The following is a 21,655-nucleotide window of genomic DNA, read 5'->3' as shown; positions in this document are numbered from 1 at the left end:
CTTCCTTGGGCTTCCCTTGTGGCTCAGATGGTAAAGCATCTGCCTACAATGTGGGAGACCCTACAGTGTAGGTCGGGAAGTTCCCCTGGAGAAGGAAATGGCAACCCACTCCAGTATTCTTGCCTGGAGAATCCCATGGACAGAGGAGGCTGGCGGGCTACAGTCCATGGGGTTGCAAAGAGTCAGACACGACAGAGCGACTTCACTTTCACTTTCAGATGCTGTTGTAGGCACAGGGACTGTGCACCTAGTACAGTGCTTTGCCCTTTTAGGGCCTCAATAAATGTGTGATGGCTTAATCAACTTAAAAACATGTAGAAAATAAAAACCATCACACTGTCTGATAAAAACCAGTCACTGTTAGCAACTTAGAGCATAACAGCATTCAATTTTCCTACAATCTGACATTTCATATGTTATGCAGCCCTAACCACTGTTTGTTTGAAGAATTTTGTCTTTCATACTTGAGCTAAGAGCCAGCAGCAGAGCAAATAGGAAATATGGCCTGCACCCAGCCAAGGCCACAAAGTAGAGTGTTTGCAGACCGAGGTCTGTGACATCAAAGAACTAATGGTCAGGTTGAGGTGCCCCCCTCAGCTCAATCCTTTTAGTCCCGGGGGACTTGGGATGGGTAACAGAAGGTAAAGTACCTCTTTGCCCCTCCCATTTCCTCACCCTCTTCTCAATGGACTTTGGCTATGGCCTTTGAAGCTAGGTCTTCCTATTGGATTCTACTTGGGTATATTTAGGTAGAAAAACATTTTGCATCCTGTGTTCAGATACATATTATCTTTTTTCTTAGTTTATGACTTAATTTTTAATATTTAGAGCAATAATCATTTTGGGCTTATTTTGATATATATGAAAGGTAATTTTTTTAAACTTTCCCAAATGTTAACCCAAGTATCCTATTTACCATTTAATAATCCAGCCTTTCCCATTGATTTAAGATGCCCTCTTTATCTTACACTGTTTAGAGGTTTTGAATCACGAGAACAACCAATCTATGTTTTAGAAAGAGTACTGCAAGAGTTGGCTTAAAACTCAACATTCAGAAAACTAAGATCATGGCATCCAGTCCAATCACTTCATGGCAAATAGATACAGAAACAATGGAAACAGTGATAGACTTTATTTTTTTGGGTTCCAGAATCACTGTAGATGATGACTGCAGCCATGAAATTAAAACACTTGCTCCTTGGAAGGAAAGCTATGACCAACCTAGATAGCATATTAAGAAGCAGAAACATTATTCTGCCAACAAGGATCCATCTAGTCAAAGCTGTGGTTTTTCCAGTAGTCATGTATGGATGTGAGAATTGGACTGTAAAGAAAGCTGAGTGCTGAAGAATTGATGCTTTTGAACTGTGGTGTTGGAGAAGACTCTTGGGAGTCCCTTGGACTGCAAGGAGATCCAACTAGTCTATCCTAAAGAAAATCAGTCCTGAATGTTTATTGGAAGGACTGATGCTGAAACTAAAACTCCAATACTTTGGCCACCTGATGCGAAGAACTGACTCAGTAGAAAAGACCCTGATGCTGGGAAAGATTGAAGGGGGGAGGAGAAGGGGATAACAGAGGATGAGATGATTGGATGGCATCACTGACTTGATGGACATGAGTTTGAGTAAGCTCCAGGAGTTGCTGTTGGTGATGGACAGGGAAGCCTGGCATACTGCAGTCCTTGGGGTCACAAAGACTCAGTCATGACTGAGCGACTGAACTGAACTGCAAGAGAAAGAGTATGGCAAAAGATAGCTAAAGAATATTTGCTGCTAGAGCCCCATCAGAGGTTAATCTGAGAAACATAATGCATTGGTCCCTTTTTGGAGCACTTCTTCTGGCGGTGGGCACTGCTGCTGGGGTGGAGGAACAGCAGTGGTTCATGCAAAAAAGCTGAGCTCTATGAAGCGTGGTCTGTGGACTTCCAGGGCCCAAGGCATCTTCAGGGGGCCTGAAAGATAAAACGTGCTTCCCTAAAAATACTAAGGTTATTTTACTTTTTTCACTGTGTTAACATTTGCACTGATGGTACAAAAGCAATGGTGGGTTTTCATTTACCAGCAGTTTTCTGCTGATACCTTAGCATGAATCAATGCAGTGGCACCAAACAGTGCTAATGTGTTCTTCTCTGTCATGCACTAAAAGAAAGACAGAAGGAAGAAAGGAAGGAAGAAAAGCCAGCCAGTTTCAAAAAGAATGCTCTTGGTGAGGCAGTAAAAATCATTCATTTTATTAAACTCAACCCTTGAGTATTCATCTCTGTAGTATTCTGTGTGACAGAATATGAGCTGTGCACAGCGTACTTCTGTGTGCTGAAGTACAATAGTTTTTCAGGGAGAAGCACCACGTGATTGTTGGGAGTTTTGAGCTGAAATAACTGCTTTTTTCCACAGAACACTACTGTTACTTGAAGAAAGAGGACTGACGAATATGATTATCCAGACTTGAGTATTTGGCAGATGTTTTCTCTAAAATAAATGAAGTGAGCTTGTCACTCCAAGGATATCATCTGATGGTAATTGTTGCCAATGACAAAATTTGAGTACTCAGGAAAAAAATGAGAGTTTTGGAAAACCTGTATCCACTACTCATTTTCCTCATTTTTTTCTTACACGATGAGTTTGACAGTTTCTCCAGACTTAATGACTTTCCTGATGAGATTACTAGTGATATTAACGAATATGAACTTTTTATATTGTATAATTAACTTTTTGAAGATCTGCCTGATTCAGTAAACTAGTACTTTTCAGATTACCAATGCGTGATGTTACAAAGTCAGGCATGGGTAAAAGAGCCATTTAAATATTTGTTTATTCGGCTTCCCTGGGTCTTTGTTGCAGCAGGCGGGCCCTCTAGTTGTGGCACGAGGGCTCCAGAGTGCATGTGCGTGGGCTCAGTAGTTGCAGCACACAGGCTTAGTTGCTCCTTGGCACATGGGATCACTGTTCCCTGACCAGAGGTTGAACCCAAGTCCCCTGCATTGCAAGGCAGATTCTTAACCACTGGACCACTGGGGAAGTCCCAAAATAGCCATTTAAAGTACAAGATAGACTAATGGATTTTAGCATGACACAGTATGAATACTGATATGATTTCAGATTCCACATTGCAACTAACTCTTTTTTGGTCTCTGAATCATGGGCAATTTATTTTTTTAACTGTGGTAAAATATGCACAAGATAAAATTTGTTAACCATTATTAAGTGAATAGTTGAGTGGCATGAAGTACGTTTATATTAGTAATGCAATTATCACCACTCTCTATCTCCAGAACTTTTTTATCATCTCATACTGAAACTCTGTTCCCATGAAAAAATAATTCTCTAGTCCTCTCTTCCACAGGAGAGGATCTGAAGAAGCTATTAAAACATGGTTCCTTTTTCTATCTAAATGTCTGTGTGAGGATGGATTTTCTTCATATACTTCAATGAAAACAACTTATCACAGCAGAGTGAATGCAGAAGCGGATATAAGAAGTAATCTGCATTAGTTTCCCGTTGTGTGTGCACTCTGTTGCAATGTCGTATCTGAGTCTATGTGATCCCATGGGCTGTAGCCTGCCAGGCTCCTCTGTCCATGGGATTTCCCAGGCAAGAATATTGGAGTGGATTGCCACTTCCTACTCCAGGGGATCTTCCCAACCCAGGGATCAAACTCACATCTTTTGTGTCTCGTGACTGGCAGGCAGAGTCTCTGGTGACCACTGAGACACCAGAGAAGTCCAACTATACCATAATTTAAAAAAGAAGAAGAAGCAAGTGACAGCTTCTCCCCCATTCATTGACTCATTTGAGTCACCTCAGGGTGTGCCCACCATCCCAGACGTTAAGGATACGTACAGACATATAAAGTAAAAAATAATAGCACTCTTCTTCATTTTTAAAACATGATTAAAAACATGTTACTATTCTAATATGTAATAGATTTCTAGTTGTTATTTTAAATGAATTAGTAAGATTTTTTAATTTAGTATCTAACAAAGTAAATATTGATCGATATAATCCACATAAACAACAGCTCTTTGGGCTCTTTAATAAATTTTTAATAGTATAAAGTGTCCTGGGAGAACTGTTAATATAATCAATCCCAGTGGCAAACAGATTATGAACACACCAAATAGCTGGAATTTTCCAAATGCCTTTTGTGACCCACAGAAATACAGTTTACAGTGTGGGCCAGTAAACATATACATGTGCATATACGTACATACACAGATGCATAAACAAGGCAAAAGTTTCATGAAGTAATTCTTATTTGTGTGTGTGTGTATACACTTAGTCGTGTCTGCACACTATTTTCTACTCAGTTGTTTTTCTTCTAAAAGTTCCTGGTCACAATCCAACACATTGATTCCATGATCCACTCAATAGGTCAGGACCCGAAGTCTGAAAATCCTGGCTGAGCATTAGAACCACTTGAAAAACACTTAAAAATATAGATTTCCAGGGCTGATAACTATTAACATAAAGAGGAAAGGTCAAGGGAAGAGGGAGTCTTCTCCTCCCTTGAAGCACTCCTTTGAGAACATGGCTGGGCTGCTAGTTTTCTGATGATTAACTGATTACGACTATCAAAGGACTGAGGCATGAGAGACACACGTTCTGGGTTCAGCATCAGGCAACACTTTATCCTAGGCAGAAAAATCTCCAGGCAAAGAGAAGGCATTACTGAAATGTCCAGGGCTGTGCTTCTGGCTGCAGCTCTGAGCTTGCCAGGCTGTGCTTGGTGGATAGGACTGTGCTGGGAAGAAAGCAGGTTTCCAGAAATCCAGAGAAGTAGGTTCAAGTCTCTGCCACAGAGGCAGGGCAGCCTTTGCAGCCGATGAGAGAGGGGCTCAAGTTCTGGTGCAACCTGGGGAAAGCCGCAAATGATCTAGACCTCTGCCTGCTTATCTCTGAAGTGGGGAGAAAAGTGCCTGCCTGGCTGTGTCGTCTGTGAGCATCAGTAAGCTCTCCGGGCCTGGCACACAGTGTAGGTTTTCCGAGACGGTAGGTGGTTTTCTCACTGCTCTGGGCAGTGCTGTGCCGTGTGAAGTTGGCCAAGTCACTGAGCTCCTGGGTGTACACTGGACACAGCACTGCTGCCTCAGCTGCCTCCCACGGTTAGTGCGGAGCCCGAGTGAGAAAACGGGCGGAAGGAAGGAAGTGTGATGTGCTCTTAAGGGAAGGTGCCCAGAACAGAACCTGGGGCACAGAGCCGATGCCAAGGGGACAGGCCCCTGACCATCTAGAGGGCAGGTGAGCAGGTGCAGAGCAACACACACGCCTCCTGCCCCAGCTAGGGGCCTCTCAACACGTGGGGAGGGAGGCAGGAAATAAGCCCCTCGGCTTCAGTGCTTCATCCCTGTGCCTTCATCCTAGCTCATCCCTGCCACCCCAGCATCATGAAAATATTACTACTCAAATGAGAAAACAGACTCCACAAGGTTAAATAGCTGGCCAAGGTCACACAGCTTATAGATGAGAGTAGATGCCCCACTTGGGTGGCTGGGCAGCAGCGGCTGCTGCCCAGGCCTCCTGTCCTTCTGAGCAGACTTGCTAATGGGGGTAGGGGGTGCTGGCTGCTTGGGGCTGGGGAGGACCAGTGCAGGGCTCACCCCTGGGGACCCTGCAGCCAGCTGACGGACTCTCTAGCTGGGCTCCCCGTGACCACCAGGGGGCCTTCTGCAGACGAGGGGCTTGGTTCCCAGCACCGGCTTGTGTGTGAAGATGGCCCTGGGATGAGAGCGTAACACCAGTGACAGCACCTCTCCCCGCTCGCTCACCTTGGCCAGCTGCCTCACAGTCACAGCACTAGGCACGAAAAAGGAAGAAAGGGTGAGTAGTGCCTCTCCCCTCCACCCTTCCACACAGTGGATTCTAACTCTTTGCCTCTCACCCTGTCTCTCTCTGTGTCTCTATCATACACCCTCATGAATAGTTTCTACAACAGACATCAGGTAATTGTCATCCTACACGATTATATTCTTTCCAGTTGGTAAAACAGCACTGATTCCATCATCTTCTCCATCTTTCCAGCTGCAATAAAATGGTACTTGCAGCACTCTCTACAAGAGACATCTCATCTCACCTCCAAGTATCTCCTGATACTGCTAAGCAAAGATGAGAGACATCTATGTGATAAGCAACCTTGCAACCATCCATCTCTAACATAAGATAACACATGGTCTTAGCAATAACAATTGCTCCAAAGTGCCTCCATCTCCTGTTGAGATGAAACCATTCAGGCGTGTGGTAGATTCAAATAGATTCAAGACGTGACAACAGAGAGTGTCCTGAGACCCCCAGAAAGAGTAACCTAACGACAGTCAGGGTTCACAGCCCTGGCTCCACGGTGGAATCACCTGGAGAGCTTTAGATGGACGCCTGGGTCTCACCCCGAGTTTCTGATTGACTTGCCCTGGAGGGCAGCTGGTACCAGAATATTTAAAAGCTTTTGCAGCAGGCTAATGTGCAACCAAGCTTGAGAACCAGAGATCTAGACGAATAGGGAAATTGGGCTCAGGAACAATGATTAAAGGGCAGGGTCTGGTTATTTCAGAGGAAGGACGATGACAACTGCTCCTCGGTGTGTGTTCCATCGACTGTCTGGAGGACTGTCATGAACAACTGGCAGGTCTTACATTTGAAAGTTCTTTTATAGTTTGCAAAGTATTTGATCTTATTTTAACCTCACCACAATTCTGGGAAGCAGACAAGACGACATGCTTAGATGAGAAACAAGAGCCTCAGAGAGCTGAGGGATTTGCAAAGACGTAAATGGGAGAATCACTTTGGGAGAACCATCATCCAGAGTTTCCAGCGGCCCAAAAGTCCCAACGAGTTCATTTGCACTATTAAATGCCTTTGTCCTCTCTGAGGCAGAGCAAAATCTATTCATGGGTAAAAGGTAGGAAATCTTTTAAGAGAAGATGAAGTGACGGAGAGAAAACCAACCAAAATGGAAAGTTCCTCAGAAAGCAGATTAACAAGGAGCTGTCTTCCTACGAGGGACAAAGAGCAGTGGTGGTTATTGTTTTATTTTCTCCTGTGTATATAGGGCAAAAGATTGATATGGCAACAGAAGGTTAGATAATTGAAGGAACTTTCTAGTTTTCTCATCTATAATACCATCAGCTGGAGCTAGGTGCACGTAGGATCTGTAATCCTGAGAACTCTGGCTTCCATTCCAGGCAGGCCACTTGCCTGTAACCTGCGACAAAATATAACGCTCTTCCTCTCAGGGTCACAGACAATTGAGATACGGTGGGTAAACGGTAAAGGTAAACCATTCAAAGGTCAGTAGGAGTAGTGGTGTTAGTCGCTCAGTCGTGTCTGACTCTCTGCGACCCCATGGACAGTAGCCCACTGGGCTCCTCTGTCATGGGATTCTCCAGGCAAGAGCACTGGATGGGTTGCCATTCCCTTCTCCAGGGGATCTTCTCGACCCAGATACCTTACTGTCTGAGCTACAGGGAAGCCCTGGATTAACCTTTATTCAAAGGTTAATAAAGGAATTTTCTTGATGAAGAAGCCATTTCTATTCATAGCAATATTGTTGGACTGGCTCATTTGGGTAAAAGATGTATTTCTCACATCCATGAAGCCACACGTTGGAGCGTGTTCTTTGCCTACTGGTTTGATTTCTTTTCTACCCTGGAAAGGCTGACCTCAATCCACACTGCCCTTTGTTCTGGATCCTGGATACTTGGTGAGAGCCTTGCAGAGGCCCCCAGCCCCCCACCAGCAAGCAGGAGCCGAAAGCAATTTCTAAGCTGTTAGCCTCAGGATTCTGGCTACATGGAGAGGAATGGCTTGTTCCCGGAGTGGAATCCTTCCACGCCGAATGCTAGCTGGGAGGGGAGACGGCTAGAGGACTGCCAACTGCTGGGCTCTGGGAATGCTGCATTTGTTCCAGCAAGGGAACTGGAACTGGAATGCAGCACAATCAGATGTGCTAGAGAACACTCCCCAACTTTGGTCAGTTCCTGAATGCCTTCCTTTATTTAAAAAAAAAAAAAAAAAAAACCCTTGGACATTTTTAGAAACTCTAAAAAATAATCTTGCTATTTCTGCCTTGATTATGATAAAGTCATGATGTTTAGTCATTGTTTTTATTTTTAGATTAGCATCTTACTAACTATAATAAGGCTAACTTGATATAATACATAATAATATTCATAAGGAAACAGATGCCAGTTTCTCTGTTTAACAAATGATGGAAGGTGTCAAACTGATTTTAAATAGCTGTCTAAAAATGATTTGTCATTTAGGTTGAATGAATTTTCAAATAACATATTGTGTTTCATTAGAGAAACACATGAATATAAGACAGACTGACAATATTTAGCTATACAAGAATTTATTAAATAAATATACAAATAGTGCTTTATCCTGAAAAAAAAAAAAGACTGAATTTCACTATGTGTTGATGGCATTAAAAGATAATTTTTTCATTACCTACTATTAGAATTCTTGAGATTTCCTTCGAGTTATTTTGACAAATTTTAGTGTTTTGTTTCTAAATGAGGAAAAGAGGATAAGGCTTACCATTGCCATTTGCATGAATGTCTCAAAAAAATAAGATACATAAATGTGAAGAGTATTTTCACCAAATGAAAAGTCAAATTAATTTTGACAAATTATTGTCATTATTATTTTTGATGTTGTTTTTCAAGATATTAGAAAATCTTGGTTGCTCTGGAAGAACTTTAATCAGAAGAATAAAACAGGATCTGAGTAGAGAGCATCCTTAGGCTGATTTGCCGAATTGTTATCATTTATGTGCCATCATTAACTTACCGCACACTAACACTCATGTTTCATAAGCGCTCTTTTTAACCAACACTTTATTGTGGAATTAAATAAACACTATATGACCAAGAATAAAACAAACTACTTGATTAGAGCCTCATTCAAAGAAATAAACTGCAAAGATCCTTGGTTGGGAAAAGCTAGAGAAATGTCAATGTGGTTTGAGCATTAGATAATACTAAAGAATTACTGTTAGTTTGGGGAGGAGTGATAGTATTCTACTGTAGTTACACAGGAAATTTTTCTTATTCCTTTGCAGTGCATCCTGAAGTATTCAGGGGCAAAATATTATGATGTCTAGGATTTACTTTTAAATACTTCACCAAAAAGTAGAAAAGCAAATATGGCAACATGTTAACTTTTAAGCCTTGGTGATGGGCATATGGAAACTCCATACACTTTCCTCTCTACATTTCTGTACCTGAAAATGTTCATAAAACTGAAACAACTCAGCAAAAGAAAATGTTATCAGGAAGTGGTTCCCACACCCACTGACTCCCTCTAGTGGCCAGTGGCGTTAGCTGAGTGCAAAGAAACTACCCAGTCTGGAGCAGACTCAACCCATCTCCTCCATATATCACACTCACAAGGAGACTCTCAAACTATTTTGTTCTTTCATTTGTTGTCACTGGGTTTATAAAAACAGAAATTTAGGTCTCATTACTCCATTTAATGACCTGAATCCAGAGGAGTAACTTATGGGTCTGAGTGCCGCCAGCTGGGACTTCCTCCAGTAGGTGACTAGGGTCTGAAGTTGGTGGGGGTCAGTCTGTCTTGATTGAGGTGAGCAGGAAGGGTTTTCATAAGAGGCCAAAATCTGTTTATACCAGTTGTTCTTGTTATGATTAAAGTACACACAAACAATAAAACATAAGTGCAGAACTCCCATCAGACAACCCACACATGTCACCAAAAAAGGGAATACAGCTTCGGTCTACATTAAAAGTTTAGCGATTGAATGAACGTCTTTATGTCTTAGAATATGTAAGATACTTTAGATGTGCATGTTTATTTAAGTGATTCTCAACTTTCACCAATCGGGTTCATAAGTCAATTAACTCTTCCATCCTATTAGCATTGGATGAGAGGTTTTCCACCATCCTATAATTCTCTTGTTCAGATCTGAGTGAAAATATCCAAAACCAGATCATAAAAAGAACTTTTTCCCACTAAGTTTGGTCAAGGAATATACAGATTTCCCCCCACTGTTGAATTGTCTCCTTCTGGCATTTTATTTAGACCTGGGCCTCCCAGGCAGTGGTAAAGAACCTGCCTGCCATTACAGGAGGCAAAAGAGACACAGGTTCAGTCCCTGGGTCAGGCAGATCCCCTGGAGAAGTGCATGGCAACCCACTCTAGTATTCTTGCCTGAAGAATCCCTTGGTCAGAGGAGCCTGGCAGGCCGCAGCCATAAGGTGGCAGAGAGTCAGACACGACTGCAGTGACTTAGTGCACACAATATTAAAACCCACTTGCATTTTCTGAGCACACACTGATAACTGGGACCAGACATGTTCCCCACCCATCCCCCACCCACCCAACTTCAGCCCAGAGGGTGTGGGGAGGCTGCCTGGACTTCCACGTCTGCCACTGTTGATCCATGCACTGGATAATCATATGCCCATCACCAAGGTCTAACTGGGTTAGAAATGGAACGACAGTGAAGCCTTTGGGGAGGTTCTGGAATATTTCACTTGGGTACCTTGAGGTCAGTTACAAGTCTGGACATCACTTCTCTGAAGAAAGTCAAAGAGCAGGCACAACCAGGTAGAGAAGGGACCCTGGAGTCAAACACCTGACTTTCTGGAGCAGCAAGTCCGAAGGCCTTGAAGCTTAGCTTCTGGAAGTTTCTGCTGGGGACTGGCCCCTCCCACGTGATGACACTGTGGGGTGGGGTAATAGCAACCCACCTCTGCCCCGAGCTACTACAGACCCCCACACCAGTGCCAAGGTAAGAGATGGGTCAGACCACAAGCAGGTAGAGATCAGCCCTTGGGCTTGTCCCATTGTAGTCCAGGACTCTCGGATTCAGGAGCAGAGACACGTGTGTAAGGGAACAAGCTCACCGCCCAAGGGGATCAGGCTGCAGTTAACGGTGGCAGAATCCCGCCCTCTTCCGAGCCTGTTTCCTCACTCACTAGTTGAGGAGAGTGGACTGGGCATCCCTTCCAGCTCTGCCCACCCACCAGGCTGGGACCCACTGGCTGTGGTGGGGTGCATGACAGTCACCAGCAGAGAATGACCACCAGCCAGTGGGTCGTCCCTCATCACTATCCAGGGAGTGGGGGTGATGGGACATCCTTAAGTTGGAGTGAGAACTCATGACTTGGCAAAAGGCAGGGCCACTCTTCCTTTCCAGACAGAAGCAGGAGATGGAGAAGAGGTGGTGGTCTGTCCACTGAGACCCCCAAAAATCTCTAAGGGGCAGGGAAAGGGCTGCTCCAGCCGACTTGCACAGGGGAGCAGGGGGCTCTGGGTGCAGCTCCAATTCCTGACTCCAGGCCTGGCGGTCAGTGGGAGAGGCCGGGCGGGGAGGGGTTGCTCTGTCTTACAGGCATATCTTGGGATGGGCGGTTATTTTGGCCCCACGTCGGGGTCGGGGCAGAGTGGGGAGGTTCCAGGACTTGGGATGGTCCAGGTCTATCATACCCTCCCAGAGGGAGCCCCGCCCCAGGCAGGGGAAGCAGGATCAGTCCTCCTTCAGTGCCCGGAATTCGGGCAAGCTCCAGGCCCGCGGCGGCGGCGTGTCCCGCTCCACGTCCTCGGAGATGGTGTGGATGTCGCTGGCGAAGGGGGTGATGCGCGCACGGCTCCTGAAGGTGGCCAGGCTGCCTCGGGGGGCCCGCAGGCTCCACTGGCGCGTCAGCCGTTGCGCCTCCTCCTCCTCTTCCATCCTCTCCAGGACCTCCTGCAGCACCGAGCGGAAGAGCCGGGACACCTCCTGCACCTCTGGCTCCTGCTCCGCCACCAGCTGCCGGAACCTGGGTGCCGGGGGCCGGAAAACAAGGCAGGGGTGTGGTGGGTGCAGCGGCGCGAGACCCCAAGGGCGTCCCTGCGCCCCCCGCCCCCACAGTGGGAAATTCCCAGCTTCTCCACTTGCCCACTTCTTCTGAATCAGAAATCCACGCCACCTCCTGACGCTCCAGCCCATCCTGAGGTCCACCCCTGCCACTCCTGGCCTCCATGAGACTCAGCTTCCCCATCTGTAAACTGGGGTCACAGCTACTTATTTTTTTTGGTGAGATTAATGCGCTAACATAGGGAAAGATACTGGTAGCTGCTTCGGGTTATCGATGTAGTGAGGGGAGCCCACTGGGGTTTTTCTGGCCTCACTGGCCAGCGTGATCTCCCAGAAATGTACATCCGGTGGTGTCACGGCCCTGTGATGGTCCTTCCATAGCTCCCCGCCACCTCCTGGCTGAGGGTACGAGCTGTTTGGTTCTGCTCATCAGTCTCCTGGCTACTTCCTGTCTGCGCTGCAGCCAGGAGTGCGGTTCCCCAGGGCCCCAGGTTCTCCGGGATTCCTGCGTGTGTTCCCAAGCTGTATCCTCTCTCTTCAAGGTCTCTCTGTCTTGGAGCTCCAGAAAGAACCACCGCTAGCAAGTTCATGTAATACCTGGTTTCCTGGTGTGACCCCGAACAGAACACAGAATCTACATTTGCTAATAGTTTTTTTTTTCTCCCCGAGACCGTGGTTTCTATTGCAAATAAACGTGGGTTCTTTTCTGAAAAACACCCCAAAAGCTGATGTGCCTCTGGGAGCTGCCTCCTGCCTCCCTCAGCCTCTAGCACTGACCTGGCAACTGTGGCCCCTTTCTTCTTCCTGCCTTGCTCCTTGTAACGGATCCCTGCTCATCCAGGCCCGGCTCCAGTGCCATGAGATTATTAGTCCCTGGAGCTCCAGGCTGCGCACCTCCAGAGTCTGGGAATGTCCCTGCCCGGTGCCTTGAGGGGAGTTACCTGAGGATGTCTGGAGTTACCTGAGGATGGCGGGGAGTTACCTGAGTTACCTGAGGATGTCTGGAGTTACCTGAGGATGGCATTACCTGAGTTACCTGAGGATGTCTGGACTTTCCTGAGGATGGCGGGGAGTTACCTGAGTTACCTGAGGTTGTCTGGAATTACCTTAGGAGGGCTGGGAGTTACCTGAGTTACCTGAGGGTGGTGGGAGTTACCTGAGGGTGGCAGGGAGTTATCTGAATTACCTGAAGATGCCTAGAGTTACCTGAGGGTGGCAGGGAGTTATCTGAATTACCTGAAGATGCCTAGAGTTACCTGAGGATGGCAGCGAGTTACCTGAGTTACCTGAGGTTGTCTGGAGTTACCTGAGGATGGCAGGGAGTTACCTGAGTTACCTGAGGATATCTGGAGTTGCCTGAGGAGGTGGGGAGTTACCTGAGTTACCTGAGGATGGTGGAAGTTACCTGAGGATGGTGGGAGTTACCTGAGGAGGGTGGGGAGTTGCCTGAGTTACCTGAGGATGGTGGAAGTTACCTGAGGATGGTGGGAGTTACCTGAGGATGTCTGGAGTTACCTGAGGATGGCAGGGAGTTACCTGAGTTACCTGAGGTTGTCTGGAGTTATCTGAGGATGGTGAGAATTACCTGAGTTACCTGAGGATGTCTGGAGTTACCTGAGGACGGCGAGGAGTTACCTGAGGATGTCTGGAGTTACCTGAGGGTGGTGGGAGTTACCTGAGGATGGCAGGAAGTTACCTGAGGATGTCTGGAGTTACCTGAGGACGGCGAGGAGTTACCTGAGGATGTCTGGAGTTACCTGAGGGTGGTGGGAGTTACCTGAGGATGGTGGGAGTTACCTGAGGATGGTGAGAGTTACTTGAGTTACCTGAGGATGTCTGGAGTTACCTGAGGATGGCAGGGAGTTACCTGAGTTACCTGAGGTTGTCTGGAGTTATCTGAGGATGGTGAGAATTACCTGAGTTACCTGAGGATGTCTGGAGTTACCTGAGGACGGCGAGGAGTTACCTGAGGATGTCTGGAGTTACCTGAGGGTGGTGGGAGTTACCCGAGGACGGCAGCGAGTTACCTGAGTTACCTGAGGTTGTCTGGAGTTACCTGAGGAGGGCAGGGAGTTACCTGAGTTACCTGAGTTACCTGAGGGTGGTGGGAGTTACCCGAGGATGGTGGGAAGTTACCTGAGTTAGCCGAGGGTGCCTGGATTTACCTGAGGATGTCTGGCGTTACCCGAGGACGGCGGGGAGTTACCTGAGGATGGCGGGCCCACAGTAGGCCGGGTGGATCTTGGCGCAGACGTCCTCCAGCTGCAGCCTCTCGCCGGGGCTGAGGTCGTAGGCGGGCCGCGGCGCGCTGGCCAGCCAGCTGTAGTCCACGCGGGTGCAGACCTTCCTCACCGCGTGGCTGCGCTCCCGCTGCTGCCGCTCAGCCTCGCGCATCTGCCCTGCCAGCTCCACCATGAGCGTCTCCAGCACCATCTCCGCCGGGCTCCGCGACGCCAGCCGTGGCGGCGCCTCGTTCCCGCGGAGCCACGGGAGCAGGGACATGGCCCCCAGGCCCTGCCGGGGCGGGGCAGGAGTGCGTCTTCCTCAGCCCCTCTGTCAGCCAAGGTGGGGAGAAAGGGGTGAGGCGGGGAGAGCGGAGGCCCGAGTGAGAAGACCTCCCCCTTCACAGCTGGGCGGCCTCGGGTAAGACGCTTAACCTCGCCGAGCAATCGTTTCTAGGTCTGTAAGACAAAGTGGTGGTGTTGTGAGAAGCAGTTGTGAATTAACTTGGAAAGCTCCCAGCACCGCATAAAAGTAAGATAATCTCACGGCCATAAACGTCTCTAAAGCGTCCAGATGATTGAGCTTCCAGATCCTCGGTCACTCCAAACAAAGAAGGAAACGTACTGTTAAAAATAAGGCAACAGGCCCCAGATGGAGTCCTTATGCTAAGCCCCACGTCACCAAACCAAGACTTAGTTTCACCTCTCACAGGAATCACTTGATCAGCACTAGTTAAGTAATCTGCCTGATAGCCCTCTGCCAGCCCCTAAAGGATAACAACTTTGCAGCAACCAATTTGCTTTTTTTGCTTTAACATCCTTGTTCCCACTCCCTTTTGACTATAAAAGTGTTTCATTTGGTACAGCTCCTCAGAGCTCCTTGATATTTGCTAGATTTGAATAGACTTTTTTTTGCTCAAATAAACTCTTTAAAAAATTTTTAATATGCCTCAGTTTACCTTTTAACAATGCTGTGTGGCTGAGCATAATCTTATCCCTATGGTTTAAGGGGAAATAAACACATACATTCAGAACAGATGTTTTCATAACAGGAAATGCCCCCAGTCTGTTACTGAAAAAAGCTGAAGATTGTCTGGGACCGATACTGTCCTGTAAAAGATACAACTTACCCACCATTCATTCATTTATTCATCATTCATCAGGCAAAAGCATTAATCAAGCACAGTGTACACACCTGCGGAGGAACAACAAGCATGATAGCATGTCGGGACCCTGCTCTCCAGCAGATACAAGACTTGATGAGTAAAAGCCATAATTTAAGTGGAAAGAGGTAAATGTGACTGGTGAAGCATGGAGTCAGTATTGCTGGGGTAGGAATGGGGAAGGAGTGACTCTGGATGATGAAAGGGGTTTTGAAAAGCTTTGTGGACGAGAGAAGGCTGAATGGTGAATGCAGCCTTCAGACACACCGACTGATGGAGCAGATATCCCAGCTACAGGATCCCGCCACGGGTACAAGGTGAGATGTGTGCAAGAAGCGTCAGGTGTGACAAGGATCCTAACTCATCATATTCCCACCGGGTCTTGCTCAGTATAGGTTTGGTGAATGACTGAATGACTAGATGGATGGATAAGTGAATGATGGATGAACACGTGAGTGAGTGAATGGACTGCCCTCTCAGGCATGCCCTGCTGCCTGCTGGAAGTGGGTTCATGCCTCTGACAACAGTGAAGGTGAGCTCCATTCCTGGGCTAAAACCTGAACTGGGTCTTTAAGGAGGCTTGCCTCCCCTTCCTATGCCCTTCTCCTCTCCAAGGAGCTCCCCCTTGCATGGTCTTATTCCTGCCTAGACCCTCTAGATGCAGACAAAAGAGGTTCAGTGAACTCATAACAACATGGTGATAAGGCACACGTCACCTCCTGAAGACTCACATCTTTTTTTAGGCAGCCTTCTTGCCACCCTGCACCAGAGAGGGTTAGCCCATAGACATGAGTTGTTGACGTTGGGGAATCAAACACAAATGGGAAAATTACTGTGGGGTATCAGTAGCTTCCGGGAGTGACACAAATCAAGCTTCCTACTTGCCCATGGAGAAAACAACGACTTCTCTTAGCAACCACCATAATTAAGAAATATAATAGTGTCCATCCTCCACTTAGTCTGAATGCATCACCATCATGGAGGCCGCAGATTACATATCCTGATGCCTTCTGGAAGGCTGGGAGTGAAGAAGAGACCATCAGACTGTGATACTGGGATCAGGGGCAGTTAGCAGTGTTTCTTCTCTGTCTTCACTGCTTTATATGTCCAGAATCATTTAGTTGGGCAATAGTGTGGGGAAAGGCTAAGAGATGGGGGTGGGTTCTGCTCTGTTCTGAGAGCCCTGAGGCGCCAGGGAATCTCTGCCTAAGGCCAAGGGATCTGATCAGTCAGGCAGAGAGATGTAACTGAATGTGTTATTTTTTCCTGGAGTGCTTGTGTTTTTAAAAGAATGCAAGTCAGGACTTTTCTGATGGTCCAGTGATTAAGAGGCTGCGCCTTCACTGCAGGGGACATAGCTTTGATCCCCGGTTGGGAGGATCCTGAGGTAAACTATCAGAGTTCAGATATGGACTCTGAACCAGGCAAACCAAAATGACTGGCCAAAGGGAACTTGGAAGAAATGCCCCATAAAAGTAGTTCAAACTACCACAAGGGTGCGCCTCAGTGATTCTCTCTCTCTCTGAGTCTGTCCATGTGTCTATACATATGAACTATACTCTTTTCCTCCTAATAAATACTTGTTTCAATACTTGCCATCTTTGAGGGAGTTCTTTTCTGCAAAGCTGAAGAACCACGGCCTTGTCACTGACCACGAGTCTAGTGACTAGAATTTGGTGCTTTCATCACTGCGGCCTGACTTCAATCTCTGGCCAGGAGCCAAAGCCTTGCTTCAAGTCGCTGCAGGCCGAGGCTACCTGAGATCAATTAGATACCATAACACCGTGCCTGGGGTCTCTGAGCTGTATAAGGACCTGTCTGCCCTCATCCCCCCCAAAATGTCACTGGCCTCAAAATATAAGTAGAGATCTACAAAACTGAAATTAATAAAAATTTCAAATTTAAGTAATGAAACTCCTTTCTACATTTTTATCATAAAATAATTATAATGTGAATTCATTTGATGATGTTTGAGGTGATGTGGAGCTAGGCCTTCAATAGCAAAGGGGTCTAGATTGAAGATCTTCGCATCATCCTAGATTTAAACCCTGGGGTGCTTAAAGGCTTTCAACAATTCCTGATTATCCTCAAGATTAGACTCAGACCCCTTAAGTGGCTTCAAGGCCCTTCATCATGTGGCTCCTGTTTACATCTTCAGCTTCACGTCTCACCAAACTTCCCCTTACCCCATGCTCCCCTAACACCCTCCCCAACTCCACCCTCCATTTCCTTAATGCACCCTGCTGCCTCTTGCTTTTAGGGCTTTGTACATCCTCAATTCCTGAATAAGCCCCACCTCAGCTCTTAGCTCATACTCTTGTTTGCTTTAGGAGCCTTTCCAATCCTCCCTGACCAGGCTCCCAGGTGTGCTTTCCCCATCATGGCATGGTCGAACCTGGCTCAGCGAACCATGATGGCCTGTGTGTCTCTCTCCAGCCAGAGCGAGGACTCAGGTCTTGAGCATCATCTTACCCAGGCCCCAGAGCCAGGCACAGGGTCTGGTCTAGAGCAAGTGTTCAACGTGTACTCAGTCGCTTCAATCCTCTTCTACTCTTTGCAACTCCATGGACTGGAGCCCACCAGGCTCCTCTGTCCTTGGAATTCTCCAAGCAGGAATACTGAAGTGGGTTGCCATGTCCTCCTCCAGGGGATCTTCCTGACCCAGGGATCGAACCCACATCTCCTACATCTCCTGCATTAGCAGGTGGGTTCTTTGCCACTAGCACCACCTGGGAAGCCCCAGTGTTCAACAGACATCCATAATAAATGGAGTGATACTTGGTTTCTAACTTGTTTGAATAAATACCAGAGTAACGGATAAAGTTGCCCTGTGGGGCTTTAGTCCTTGCTGTGTGTGTGTGTGTGTGTAGCTGGGCTAGAAATCTACCTAGACAATCCCTTCCCATTCCAAAATTTCTCCCCCTTCCTAAGGCCCATTTTGAAGGATTCATTTTTGGGTCAAGCACTGCCCTCCTTAAGAGCATTTTTTTTCTTCTTAGTCTTGGATTACATTTAAGTTGAAAGGAGAATGGTTTGGTCTTGGAAGGTCTTCCTGCAGTGGGGAGAAACATACAGAAAGAGGAGGTGGGAAAACCCTAGAGATAACTTATGTCTCCAGGAAAACTGTCCTCTTAACATCCACTCCAGGCCTGAGCTCCCATGTGCAAGGGCCTTGGGGCAGTGCTGCAGATGGAGGCTTGCATACCATATGTTTAAATATTTGCAAATTACAAATTAAGCTAACGAACTATTCAATAAAATATGTTCTCTCCCTTCCTTGTCAAATAAACCTTCATAACAACTGGGAGGGTCTGATTCAAGCTGAGAATTCTTGGATTCTGTGGAGTTCTTCGCTGGTACGTGGAGATGTGGGTTGAGCCCGTTCCTGGCCCTTAGCCTGTCCCCTCTTTCTAGTCACACCCCGAGGGGCCTTGCAGACATGCAGGGAGACACCGAGCTTCATGTCCAGGCCCACCCACATCCCTGCCAACAGGGCCTCTTAGCCTCCCTCAGACCTAGGGTTGCTCCCACTGTGCTGTGGCTGGAGGTGTCCTGCTCCAGCTCTGGAAGTGGGCGGGTGACTGTCCAGACAAGGATTTCTGGATCTCAGCACCTAAGGCCTGACCTGGGGGGGATGTGACCTCAGAGTGGGCACATCTCTGGACTCCCCCAGACTCCTTGCTCTGGATTGGGCAAGCTGGAGTGCAGACCAGGATGGGGCGGGGGCCCTCTTCCAAGGTAGAAGCCTGTGTCCCTGACCCAAGTCGGCTGCCAGAAATGGGGTGCTCAGCCCACAGCAGATGGCAGAGCCTGGGCAGTGATCCCGCCTGAGTCCCAGGCACAGTGGGCTCTCAGTTTCTCTGGCCCAGGGGCTGGGCTCTCAGATGGTGGAGAGGTGTGGGGTGTTTTGAATTTTCTCCTCCCCCCAATCCCTGCCTCCCAGCCCAGGCTGGAGGCTCTGAGAGAGACAAGGCTTCTGCTGGAGCTATATCTGTCACGGGTGCCAGCTGTTCTCCTGGAGGCTCTCCAGCAGGTCTGATTAAGTTCTTAAGGGCAGAGGAGGGACAGAGGGGGAGATGGAGGGAAGGAGGGAAGACATAAGGGAGAGGGGGAAAGGTAGAGGGAAGGAGGAAATGCAGAAACAGAGAGGCAGGCAGACCAGACCATGCCAGAGGTGGCTGGTTGGCTTATCGCTGGGCCTCCCCGGGACCTGAGTCTGTGTTGGGAAGCACCTGATGCCAAGTTGTGGTCTGATTAAGACTAAAGACACCCAGAAGGCTCATCAGAACTGCTGTTAGGTGGTCTTGCCCAGTTGGATTCTGCCCCTCCCTTGCGTTGGATTAACCCCCATGGCAGAGCCAAACTCCCAGCTAAAGCCCTCGCTCCTGCTCAGATCCTGCCAAGTGACTCCAGGACCTTCCCATGAGGAATATCTGCTTCCTGTTCAGGCAACAGCACCTGCAATCTGCATCCAACACACAAGCATTGTTTGAATCTGTTTTTAAAACATTAGGACATCTGGGAAAATCTGAGTATGAGCTGTATGTTAGGGAATGGGTGTTGCTTTTCTCGGATATAAAAATGGTAATTATGGTTCTAGGGGAATCTTGACAGTGCAATCTTGGGAGGCAATGCTGGACTGTTCCTGGCTGAGTGTCAATGATTGTCTACAAGGTCTTACATTCTGGTCATTCAGATAATGCCACATGTCCAGCTACACACGTGCATTCAGGTAGGGTAAAATACTTTGTCCAGGGGGAATTTATGCCTGTTTTTTTTTGCACTATTATTCCAATTGTATTGCGTGTTTGAGAGATTCATAATTTACAAGTTGGAATACATCTGGCTCAAAGCTCACTTCTTGCAGGAAGCCTTCTCAGTCTATTCTGTCTAGCGGTTGACTTGCCCCTCAGCACCTCTGCCCACAGTTTAGACCTGACTCATGAGTAGTGCTGTGGTGTTTCTCCACAGCTGGGGGTAGTGTTGAGGTAGTGAACGGTGGCGTGTGCTGGGAGGCTCTGGGTGGGCGAGACCAAAGCCCAGGCCTGAATTCTGACTCATCATGCACTTGCAACTCAGTAAACACGGGTGGGGGTGTGTGCAGTGTACCTGTCCCTAGGCAGGTCTGGAGCCCCCTCCAGGAGCGTGCATTCAAGACAGGAGTGGGCACAAGGAGACAAGCCATCTCTGTGCTGTCTGGAGGGTGCTGCCATCCAGTAAGGGACAGGCCACTGCCTTTTGGTTCCTCACCAGCTCAGGTGAGGCAGGCTGGTGTAGTAGGGAGAGCCAAGGTTTTAGCAGAGAAATCCTAAATTCAACTCCTATGCCCTTCTGGTCCCACACTGTGCTGCCTTCCCAAGTTATCTTCATTGCTCCAAGTTTCCCCATCTGTAAGATGGGGTAATAAGGTACCTACTTCAAGTTACTGCGGAGACTAAATAAGGTAATGCGGACTTCCCTGGTGATACAGTGGATAAGAACCTGTCTGCCAAGACAGAGGACGTGTGTTCCATCCCTGGTCCAGGAAGATTCCACATGCTGTGGAGCAACTAAGCCTGTGTGCTACAACTGCTGAGGCTCACACACCTAGAACTCAGGCTCAGCAACAAGAGAAGCCACTTCACTGAGAAGCCCATGCACCATAAGAGTAACCCCCACTCGGCATAACTGGAGAGAGCCTGTGTGCTACAATAAAGGCCTAGTGCCATCGAAAATAAATAAATTTAAAAGTTCTCACAACCAATTTAAAAAAGCAAGGTAATGTCCCTTTAAGTGCTTTGTAAACTAACAAGAAGTTGGTTGGTCTGGGTCTATGACTGTCTCTTGGTGCAAGGGCTTCAGGAGAATTCAGAGTTTTAAAACTTGGATAGAAAAAAAAAATCTTTATCTCCTCTATCTTTAACTGAAATGTGATATTTTTGTCAGTTATGAATACTGGCCCCCGACTACGGCAGTGTCAGTACTCCTGTGTCGGTTTTATCTCCTTCAGAGGTCAGATTCTTTTTTCATAATACTTTAAAGTTGTTATTCTTGAAATATGGTTTGTGCTCATCAGGGCTATGAAATCATACTCATTAGCCCTGCCACTAGAGTTTACTATTTTACGTGTGGCTACAGGGCTTCCCTGATAGCTCAGTTGGTAAAGAGTCTGCCTGAAATGCAGGAGACCCAGGTTTGATTCCTGGGTCAGGAAGATCCGCTGGAGAAGGGATAGGCTACCCACTCCAGTATCCATGGGCTTCCCTGGTGGCTCAGCTGGTAGAGAATCCACCTGCAATGCAGGAGACCTGGGTTCAATCCCTGGGTTGGAAAGATGCCCTGGAGAAAGGAAAGGGTACCCACTCCAGTATTCTGGCCTGAAGAATTCGGGGTCTCAACGAGTTGGACATGACTGAGTGACTTTCACAGAGGCACATATATTACTGTATCTCAAATTGCTTCTTAAAAATATTTCAA

General features: G+C 47.3%; 1 protein-coding gene and 1 non-coding gene across 2 annotated transcripts; one reads left to right on the top strand and one right to left on the bottom strand.

Moving 5' to 3' along the window:
* Positions 1–11,484: 11,484 nt before the first annotated feature.
* Positions 11,485–14,316, bottom strand: RD3 (RD3 regulator of GUCY2D). The gene is made up of 2 exons (XM_068986628.1): positions 14,021–14,316; positions 11,485–11,776 (listed from the first exon to the last, which is right to left on the bottom strand). Exons 1-2 carry the CDS (start codon positions 14,314–14,316, stop codon positions 11,485–11,487), a joined length of 588 nt encoding a protein of 195 aa, XP_068842729.1.
* A 7,004-nt stretch (positions 14,317–21,320) lies between these two features.
* On the top strand, positions 21,321–21,393 carry TRNAF-GAA (transfer RNA phenylalanine (anticodon GAA)). The gene has a single exon. It is a non-coding gene; the product is annotated as a tRNA-Phe (tRNA).
* The last annotated feature ends 262 nt before the right edge of the window (positions 21,394–21,655 follow it).

Source organism: Capricornis sumatraensis, chromosome 14 (genome assembly GCF_032405125.1).
Source record: "Capricornis sumatraensis isolate serow.1 chromosome 14, serow.2, whole genome shotgun sequence".
NCBI lineage: Eukaryota > Metazoa > Chordata > Mammalia > Artiodactyla > Bovidae > Capricornis > Capricornis sumatraensis.
The sequence above is the reverse complement of the archived record's forward strand: the minus strand, read 5'-3'. Positions and strand labels throughout refer to the sequence as shown.